The sequence below is a fragment of the Vipera ursinii genome (assembly GCF_947247035.1).
Source record: "Vipera ursinii genome assembly, chromosome: 2".
Classification (NCBI taxonomy): domain Eukaryota; kingdom Metazoa; phylum Chordata; class Lepidosauria; order Squamata; family Viperidae; genus Vipera; species Vipera ursinii.
In genome coordinates, this window is record NC_139513.1 from 190866594 (window position 1) to 190877813 (window position 11220).

The 11220-nt window shown below is 42.4% G+C and overlaps 1 protein-coding gene across 1 annotated transcript; it reads left to right on the plus strand.

Moving 5' to 3' along the window:
- Nucleotides 1–1658: 1658 nt before the first annotated feature.
- On the plus strand, nt 1659–9407 carry LOC310636794 (3 beta-hydroxysteroid dehydrogenase/Delta 5-->4-isomerase-like; the record flags this gene model as incomplete). Its single annotated transcript, XM_083356896.1, has 3 exons — nt 1659–1812; nt 3934–4098; nt 8593–9407. The coding sequence occupies 3 exons, from the start codon at nt 1659–1661 to the stop codon at nt 9405–9407; spliced, it is 1134 nt and encodes a 377-aa protein (XP_083213022.1).
- Nucleotides 9408–11220: the final 1813 nt, after the last annotated feature.

Genomic DNA, 11220 nt, shown 5'->3' on the forward strand with positions numbered 1-11220 from the left:
CATCTGCAAAACGTTTGCAGACATATTCGATGGCAAGCTGGGTAAATACACAGGATTGAACAATAGGGGTTACCTGTACCCCTTATATACCTGGCCAGGTGTACTGGCAGCCAATCCTTTACTTGGGTTTTCCCACCGGCTGCATCCCAGCCAATCCTGTCGCAGCACAGCACACCCTGATGGTTACAATGAGCCGCTGCTTGTATTTTATTTATCCCCATACATAACACATAGAGTTTGATGACAAGGCTTTACATGCCATGGCTTCCTATCTCTTGCTACTATTGGTTGAGCTTTCCTTTACTTAATAGCAGAAATAATAAGCCACAGTTTGCATGGGAAAGAACCCAGAGGACTCACTCTTTTTGACAATTTTTTTCTTTCATCACTCACCTCTCTCTATGGACTAGCAAATATCTTTTATTTCAATCTGTGGAGCTTATAATAATGTGACTTGAGATTTTCCTTTTTTCTTGTACATGCAAAAGGTGTATCAAGTATCTCTCACTGGATTTTGTTTTCCTCCACATTTAGGAATTAGACTGGGCATATTTCTGAAATTCCCTCTGATTTTCAGTCACCATATATTTTTTTCCATTGGAATTCCTTCTCTAGGAATTAATTTCTAATGAAGTTCATTTCCTTTGATGGCTGGTGAATGTTTATAATGATTGATCAGGCAATAAAAATTCTGAGGAAGTGGGAGCATTTCATAGCAGCTGCATTAGGCCAGGTGATGGAAGCAGCATTTATGAGTGGGATTACAAAGTATGTGATTATTTCCAAGGCCCTTATCTTGAGTCATATTATCAATAATTCAGAGATTAATTGCTCCAGAGGACTACATCACTCCTGAGATGCAAGCTTTTCTGCATCTGAAAAGATGCTGAATGTTCTCATTCTCTGCAGGGTTTTATTTGTAATGTTTGTGTGGGAGGGTTTTATAAATTGGTCTTAACTTTTAATGTGTATTAATTTATTTACGGGCATTGCTGTTTAATTACTTTTTAATTTTTGTATCCTGTTTTTATTATGTATTGCCCTGTTCACCGCCCTGAGTCCTTCGGGAGAAGGGCGGTATACAAATTAAATTATTAAATTAAATTAAAAATTAAATTAATTTCACCTTTACTCTTTCTTTACATTACTACAGCATTTCAAATACTTTGGATCAATTTAGATATTCTGCAAGATAAAGGAATTACAAGTTTTTTCAGTCCTGGACCATTTCAAGCAGAAATCTCTCTATGGAAATACATGATCCAAAGAGAGTATATCTATGGTATGGAGAGACTTCACTAACTACCAAGTAGAGGGGGGGGGGGTCAGGAAGAGAAGGCAACCTGTAAAGGCCAAGAGCCCTCAAGTGCCATCTCAAGCCTTAGAGGCCAAAGACTGTGCAGTTTAGTAACATTTAGAGATTAGAGTGCTCTGATGTTTCATCTCAAAAACATGTAATAACTCAGCAGCAGTAGACAGAGGAAAAGATAGAAGCAAATAGCCTTGAATATGAAGACACTCCCACTTAGCCAAAGCTTGCCAGTTGAAACCTCCCCCTTCTTCCTAATAACTTTCTGCTGCATTCTTCTCCTCTGTCTCTTTTTCTCTTTTGTTTCAGGAGGAACAGCATCCCTTGCAGCATCTCCTTGCTCATCATCATGTCCTTGGGAGGAATGAGATGCCTCGTGACTGGTGCTGGTGGGTTCCTGGGTCAAAGGATTGTTGGCCAGCTGCTGACAGAAAAGGAGAGTTTGGCCGAAGTCAGAGTCTTGGACAAAAGCATCAGCGCTGAAGCACTCCAGGATTTTGAGAGTAAGTAAGGTAGTTGAAAGGAGAGAGTAATTTGGATGCCCAGGAAGAAATACCTAAATCCACATTGTAGAAGTTCCCCATGTAGAGGACTCCATTGTGCTCAGGTGGCACTTCAGTGTCTCAACCAAAGCCACTTCAGACTGCTGGTGAAGGTTCACGTAATGGAAACCTTGGCTCCAATTTTTTAAATACACAGAATTTTGGACAACAAACTAGATTAATACCCTTTTCCTTGACATTTTAGAAAAAAATGTTTCTTCTATGGAGGAACATTTTATCTGCTGAGCTTCGGCCTCAAGTCTGACAAAGTGTAAGCTCAGCACCCTCTTTCCTTCAACATTGGCAAGACTAAATTGTTTAAATTAGATAATTAACATTTATTATTACTATATCTATATAACATTTCTGCTAAGAGGTCTGTCAACAATATCTAGGATATTTTTTTATGACATTTCAATTTTAGTTGAAAGGGACGATACGTAGCATGTGTGCACACATGCAAAGTGGATTAGAAGATTAGCTTTAAAGAAAAAATAGATGTCATCTCTCTGATGCCCAAAGTAGTGGAATGCATGAGCTCGTGCATGAATCCAGATTAACAAAAAAAAAATGAAAATCAGACATTGTTTGTACTGTTAATAGAAAAAAGGCTTAAAAGTAAGCATTATGTATTTAAAGTAGTGTACAACAACTAAAAATAGGAATATATTTGGGCATATGGATTTGCACAGCTCCTGCTCAGCTTTCATATTCCTGAAAGGCATCTTGTTGTTAGCTACTGTAAATGGGTTTGCTTTCCTTTTTTCCTTCCCACTCCTGGCAAAACCTTATTCTTTTGGTGTAAGGGGTCCAGGGAAAACATACTTGTCCATCACTTAATTAGTAAACATTCAAAAGTCTCTTTGGTATTTCTGACTTCAGCAACTGCCTGTAGTTTGATAGGAAGCAATCACTTCACGGGGATAGAACTAAAAGAAAGCTGAAAGACTCTTGGCAAACTTCTGCCTTGCATCCAGAAACAAGTCTAAATCAGTAGTGACAGGTAGATCCATGTCTAAAATGGAATGCAAAAATATTTATATTTTTGGAATTTATTTTCTAAACAGAATGCTGAATATATTACTGTAATCTATTATTGAGGCTGGGACAACTATGGATGTAATGTAAGTCCACTGGGGCTTTAGAGAACTTAATATTTTTATGAATGTGACTAAGACATAGTCCTTATTTATTCTTGCTCATTTCTAAGAAATTTTGTCAGCAAATGTAAATGGGGTATTTTATGCGGTCAGTGCAATCATTTATGCAATAAATTGTAATATAACTAATGTTTTTAAAAGCACAGAATATGCATTGTATGCATTATGCTATTGACAGAACAGCTCAGTTTAATGCATGTTTCCTCATAGGATTAGTGAAGATATTCAAGATATTCAAGACTGGGTTGTAAGATAGTTTGTTTGCTCAGCAAGTTCAACTGATTTTGTTCCTCAGGTTGCAGCTGTAACAGTTCTGGGGCAAAAGCCTCATAGGCTGCCATTGACAAGTTTCCGTAGGTCGTAGCTTGGCCCAAGGTCTCTTTCTCTGACCTTTTGTAATAAGAAAAGAGGCTCACTTCTTCCTATGGTCCTTGGATCCTTTAAATCTTGCTGCTTGTTCCAACTCCAGTCAATGTGCTAAGATAAAGAGACACCTTATTTTGGAACACAGGTCCTTGGTCCTGAAGCTCATTGGCTATGACCAAGTCTGTCCTTGTGCATGGAGCCACAGATATCTTTTAAGTAGCGGCTTCTCTTCAGATAAGATGGAGAGCCAAGGTTCATTGGAGACTTGAGTCAGGGTTTGTCTTTCAACGGCACTGAAGGAAAATTGCTTTTTCAGGACAAAGGCAACGATAGCTAAATGGCAACTAAGCTGGGGTGTCCATTGCTGCTCTATGTTTTTCTGTGTTATCTGACTAGATGGCTAATGAGAAATAAAACTCAGCAGCATGGCAGAGGAGAGGGAGGAGAGCTTGCTTCTCTCCCCAGCTATAAGGATGGTCTGCATTGCTTGCTTTAAAGTGAACAAAAGGAAGGTAAATACAGGTCGTTACTTTATTGGGTGCTTTTCTTCTTCCAGAAGTGAAAAGTAACACCCTTTTGACAGTCATACAAGGGGATATCCGGGATGTGGCGCTTCTTCAAACAGCAGTCCAAGGAGTCTCGCTTGTCATCCATGCAGCTGCCATCATTGACACCCAGGGGCTCATCGATCGACAGACCCTCTGGGATGTCAACGTCAGAGGTAAGGTGGGGTGACGTTCGATGCCAGGCCAGAGAGGGGCACTTGAAAATAAATTTTAAATGCTCTCCACAGAGAGAGGTGAGCCACTCACTGGCAGGTGGTGAATGGGCTACTCCTGTTCTTATTAAGAATAACAGTGTGTGTGTGGGGGTCTCTCTTCGTGGGGAGCATCTGGATTGCAGACTGACAGGAGGCTTTACCTCGTCCTTCTGTTGTAGCTGAGTTTGTTCTCTGTGTGTGGATAAGTATCTGCTTAAGAAGAAAAGTTCTGCAAGACATTACATGCACACATGGATACGCACAAACCCTACAAAGTTATCTTCCTTAATGTCTCACATGGCAAAACAGATAAGAGGTCACGTAACCCCATGCACATCCTTTATTCTATAAGAGACCTAGAACAAGTAACTTTAAACTGATCCCATGCAAATCTCGCAAAGCAAGGCAGCATGTATTTTATTCCATTCTTCCTGGACAAATCCCTGCAGTTTTCTTGCAAAGGTTTTTCAGAAGTGGCTTGTCCTTGCCTCCTTTCTAGAGCTGAGAGGAAGTGACTACTAGCCCAGGTTCACCCCTCTGGCTTTGTACCTAAGGCAGGACTAGAACTCTCCGTGTCCCAGTTTCTAACCTGATGCCTTAGCCACTGCAGCAAAGTCAACCCTTCTCCCTTTCTCTCTATAGACTGGTAGTCCTCGACCTACCACCAGCATTGAGCCCAAAATTTCTGTTCTTAAGTGAGACATTTTTAAAGTGAGTTTTGTACAGTTTTACGACATTTCTTGCCACAGTTGTTAAGCGAATCGCTGCAGTTGATAAGTTGTTAAGTGAATCTGGCTTCCCCTCTGACTGCTTGTGATCACATAACCCTGGGACACTGTAACAGTCATAAATATGAACCAGTTGCCAAGCATCTAAATTTTGATTATATGATCATGGGGATGCTACAAAGGTCGTAACTGTGAAAAATCACTTTTTTCAGTGCTGTTGTAACTTCGAATGGTCACTAAATGTAGTGACCATTCAAAGTTACAACAGCAAAGTTACTTCCGGAGGAAGTGGACAGGATTATGGGGAGGCTGAGGTCCACCACATGTTTATTGGACCCATGCCCTTCCTGGCTGGTTTATGCAGCCCGGGAGGGGACACGAGGCTGGTTCCAGGCGGTTATATCTGCCTCTTTGAATGAGGGTAGTTTCCCCGCCGCCTTGAAAGAGGCGGTGGTAAGACCTCTCCTCAAGAAGCCTGCCTTGGACCCGGCTGTGTTAAATAACTTTCGTCCGGTCTCCAACCTTCGCTTCCTTGCGAAGGTTGTTGAGAGTGTGGTGGCGCATCAGCTCCCTCTGGTCCTGGATGAAGCGGATTATCTAGACCCATACCAATCGGGCTTCAGGCCCGGGTACAGCATGGAGACGGCATTGGTCACGCTGGTGAATGATCTCTGGAGGGCTCGGGACAGGGGATATTCCTCTGTCCTAGTCCTATTAGATCTCTCAGCGGCTTTCGATACCATCGACCATGGTATCCTGCTGCGGCGCCTCAGGGGATTGGGAGTGGGAGGCACGGTTCTTCAGTGGTTCTCCTCCTATCTCCTGGGACGCTCGCAGTCGGTGTTGGCAGGGGGGCAGAGGTCGACCGTGAGACCTCTCGTTTGTGGAGTTCCTCAGGGGTCGGTCCTCTTGCCTCCCCTGTTCAACATCTACATGAAACCGCTGGGTGAGATCATTCGTGGTTTTGGAGTTGGGTAACATCAGTATGCTGATGATAACCAGCTTTTCATTTCGACCCCAAACCACCCCAGTGATGCCCTCGACGTGATGTCCCATTGCCTGGAGGCGGTCCGGGTCTGGATGGGGAGGAACAGGCTTCGACTCAACCCTGACAAGACTGAGTGGCTGTGCGTACCGGCATCTCGGGATATTCAGGATATCCCACCCCTCACTATGGGGGGTGAGCTATTACCCCCTGTAGATAGGGCTCGCAACTTGGGAGTCCTCCTAGATTCACAGCTTTCCCTAGAAGACCATATAGTAGCTGTGACTAGGGGGGCCTTCGCCCAGGTTCGCCTGGTGCGCCAGTTACGGCCCTATCTAGACCGGGATGCCTTACGTACGGTCACTCATGCGCTCGTGACCTCTCGTCTTGACTATTGCAATGCTCTCTACATGGGGCTACCCTTGAAGACCACTCGGAGGTTCCAACTGGTACAGAATGCAGCCGCGAGAGTTGTGTTGGGAGTTTCCCGACACTCCTATGTCACACCTTTGCTCCGTGAGCTGCATTGGCTTCCAGTTGTCTTCCGGGTGAGGTTCAAGGTGTTAGTAATGACCTACAAAGCCCTACATGGCATGGGTCCGGAATACCTTGGAGAGCACCTGCGGCCGGCGTCAACTTCCCTCCGCCCAGTACGCTCCCACAGAGAGGGCCTCCTCAGGGTGCCACCGGTCAAAGAATGCCGACTGGTGGCCCCCAGGGGGAGGGCGTTCTCTGTGGGTGCGCCGGATCTATGGAACCATCTTCCGGTCGAGTTCCTCCACTCCTTCCGGTGCGATTTTAAAACCCATCTTTTTGAACAAGCTGGCCTGGCCTGATGGGATGGGGTTGGATTTTATAAATTGATCTTAACTTTTAATTTGTATTAATTTATTACGGGCATTGTTGTTTAATTACTTTTTAATAATTTTTAATTTTTGTATCTTGTTTTTATGTATTACCCTGTTCACCGCCCTGAGTCCTTCGGGAGAAGGGCGGTATACAAATTAAATTAATAATAATAATAATAATAATAATAATAATAATAATAATAATAATAATAATAATAATAATAATAATACTGTTGTAAATGGAGGACTACCTGTATATGTGTGTCCAAACACACAAAGAAACCCAAACATTCTCAATGTTATTCATTCTCTCTCTCTCTCTCTCTCTCTCTCTCTCTCTCTCTCTCTCTCTCTCTCTCTCTCTCTCTCACACACACACACACACACACACACACACACACACACAGAGGGTGTGTGTGTTCTTTTTAAAAACCAACTATATAAGATAACCAGGCTGGAAACCCAGAGGTAGTGAATTCTAATCCTGTTTTAGGCATAAAATTAGCTAGGTGACCTTGGGCCATTCATTTGCCCAAGCAATGTCAAACAGTTCTGAAAATATTGCCAACCCCCCCCCCCCCCACAGAAAATAGTCCAGACTCGAGGCAGTCATCAGGACTTAATCCTGACTTGGACACACACAGAGAATTGCATTATCGAATTAGCTAATCCAAGCACATGGCCAAATCAAGATCCATTTTGCATTTTATAGAAAAAACATTCCCAATCATGAATAATCCTAGTCAGGAATCAGATTGTTTATTGTTTATTATTTTACTTATATCTTTGTTTGCTTTAATCCTTTTTAATTATCTTTTACAAATAACCTAAGGTGGGGATCATAAGTCCTAAAATATTTAATAGGACATATGAGATGGTCCACAGTCCTGGTATCTGCGCCTCATGCAGAATTATGTGCTACCTGTATAAATGCCAAGGCCTGTCTTATCACAAAGATAAGCCACAATTGACATTTCCTAGAAACATGCATATTCATAACTGTTTGTAATGAGTGAAGGAAAACGTTAAGTTTCTTCATTGGTTTATTTTGAAACAGATTGCCATCAATGTGGTTATGTCAGTAAAATCAAAGCAGCAAAGTAATTTTTAAAACACTATTTCATCTGAAACAAAATCAGAAATGCAGCTTTTGTTCCAATAAAGAAGATTTAATTAATTTAATTTAATAATTTGATTTCTATACCGCCCTTCTCCCGAAGGACTCAGGGCGGTGAACAGGGCAATACACAATAAAAATATTATACAAAAATTAAAAAGCCATTAAACATTATGCCCTTAAAATTAATACATATTACAATTAAAACTATTTATAAAAACCCAACCCCATCCCGTCAGATGGCATTCATTCCTAGGTTAAAGAGAAATATTAATGGAAAATGAGTGGATTAAGTTATAGGCAACCTATCTGAAACAGCACTGTTCTTGGGAAATACATGCTGTCTTCATTAAAAGATTCTAAAGCTTCCAATATATATTTGATTGAAGTGTGGGGGGGGGAGAGATATTCAGTGAAGTCCTTCAGACTTAGAGTAAGGTCTAGAAAGGAGGAGGACACTAAGAAACAGAGGGAAAATATAAAAGCCTCCTTTAAAAATTTCACTGTAGTTCTGGGGCTGTGAAAGTTCTTCTGGGGAACCTTAGCTCACATTAATCCACAATAAAATCAACAGTATCAGACCTTCCTCAACTTGGGCTTCTAAGTAAAAAAGATCCTTATCTCCATTTGTTGAGAATGATATACAGTAGTCCAGAAGGTGGCAGTTCTGACAAACAGGCTCAGAGGCCTTTGTGGCATCAGCGTAAGATGTTCTCCTGGAGGAATAGCAACCCCCTCAGCCTTTGTAATGTTGCTAACATTTCCCTTTTTCTGAAGGTACACAGTTGCTGCTGGAGACTTGCCTCCGCAATGATGTCCAGTATTTTATTTATACCAGCAGCCTTGAGGTGGCAGGTCCAAACAACAGAAGCGATCCCATCTATGACGGTGATGAAGACACCATATATCAGACGACCCAAGGCCCACCCTATGCTGAAACCAAAAGAGAGGCAGAGAAATGTGTCCTGGAGCTGGACAGGTTGCCACTCAAGGGGGGCAATAGTTTTGTAACATGTGCTCTGAGGCCCATGTACATCTATGGAGAAGGCAGTTGTTTCCTTCTGGGTCACCTCGATGAAAGCATCCTGAACAATAATGTATTTTTGAGGCTGTCTAGGAAAGAGGCGATTGTAAATCCTGTCTATGTGGGAAATGTTGCTTGGGCTCATATTCAAGTGGCTAAAGCCATGAGAAACCCAACAAAAGTGAAACTGATCCGAGGGCGTTTCTATTATATCTCTGATGATACTCCCCACACAAGCTATTCCGACTTCAATTATGAGCTGACAAAGGAGTTGGGCTTTGGTGTTGAACCCAAACCTGTGATGCCCATTACACTTTTATATTATTATGCTCTGCTCCTGGAGATTCTGAGCTTCTTGCTCAAACCTTTCTTCAGATACGTTCCTACTATCAATCGTTCCCTTGTAGTCCTGCTCAACACCCCATTCAGTTTTTCTTACAAGAAAGCACAAAAGGATTTTAACTATACTCCTCACTACTCCTGGGAAGAAGCCAAACAGCGAACAAGTCGATGGATTGCTGACATAACCCCCCTAAGGGCAGCATATCTGAAAAGCAAGACTACCTGAATGTCAGAAAAGAAAAGCCTATTTTTTAAAACAAAGGGAATGGGGGGGGCATAAGAGTATCAAATCAATTAATTTTTTTATTATGGTCACAGACTAGCATCACTAAGAGTATCCAAATAACTGAAATGGGAAAACAACATACTGAAATACCTGAATAAATAAAAGGCAAAATTTTCCACATTGTATATACATTTGCACCATTAAAATATCAAATGAGTATCCCTTCTGACTTCTCGCCATTTCTTATGTCCACTTAAGTTGAGTTCCTGTCAGCATTCAACATCCCAATTCCAGAGTATCCAAACTGTCGGGTATTGTGAGAACATTTCATTCTTCTTTGGGAATGAACAAAGATGTTGATAGGCTCACTTTGTTGAGCATCTTTAAGTCCATGTAGTTTTACATTCACACTGATTTTGGTCCACACACACCAGACAAATGTCCTAGCACATCATGAACAACCATCTATGGATCCCACACTCATGTCTCTAAATATGGCCTGAACATGCTATGGTAACTGACAGCACCTCAAGATGCCATCTTCATCTCCAGTCCACATCTGGGGCAGCTTGAAGTCATATTTATCTCCTCCACTTACAAAGTAGTATTTTCCCTCTTCTCCTGATGCAATCTTTGCCGGGAACACAATGTGGAACAATGTTGGTGATGACATGGCTGGCCAAGGGCTAACTAGTTCTGATTGTCTACTTTAGTCTGTTGTGGGAATGTTCCATCTCCTCCAGTCCCTGTGCAGTCTCCTTCATAGTTGCAGAAGACACTCAATAACTGCTTTCTCCAGAGGCAGCTGCCACGCTAACATTTGATCAGAAATTTTGAAACTGTTGTCTTGTAAAACATCACTAGACCTCTTCTTAAAAAAAAAAAGTAAGACTACTTTAGTGCTCCACTGAGTAATGGAAAAGAGCAAGGCCACTAGTAGAGCAGCAAAGCTCCTTCATCTTTCACCTTGCAGAAAAGAGCTTTACTTGCCAATGGCAGCTCCTCACACAGGAAATATTGCAATTTTGAGCCTGCTTGGGGTGCTAGACATGCTGGGGGTCTCTCTTGACTTTGCTGCTAGGGGAGCATCCATTGCCTGTCCAAGCAGCAATTCTGGCTAAAGTAGGAAGAAGCAATAAGATATCCATATATCAGGCCACCCGCTGCAGGGCGAGGTGAGGGTATTGTAGTTCACAGTGCAACACATCTGTGAGAGACCTTCTTTCTTCTCTTGTAAGCTGCCTTGATAGCAAAGCCAAGGTACCTCTTGCAGCTGTCAGGAAATGAGGAAGAAGAACAGTTGCTTTCTTAGGGGATCAGGATCAAGTACAATTTAGTGAATACCCTGTCTGGCTAGTGGTGACCCACTAAGAGTATCTCTCCCTCCCTTTGTCCACCATGCAACAAGCCTGTCCCCAGCTCCAAGCATCTCTGGAACACCAGAGACTGCTTTTTTTCCCCTGTCCAGGCACAGATTATCATCAGAGCTTCTGCTGCCCCTTTGTGGAGGCTTTCTTTGAGACACAAGATTCAGAAAGAAGCCTCACGTGGAGAAGAGGGGAGATGCAGAGTGGGAAGACATGCTCAAGGAAATGCCTTGCTATTTTGGAAAATGATTGGTTTTGCGGGCTTCAGTGGGGTATCTTTAATCTGCCACACAATCAGCTTCAATCCTTTTGGTCTCTATGTAAAGGTAAAGGTTCCCCCGCACATGCATGCTAGTCGTTTCCAACTCTAGGGGCCGGTGCTCATCTCCGTTTCAAAGCCAAAGAGCCAGCACTTGTCCGAGGACATCTCGGACATCTTAAGAGCC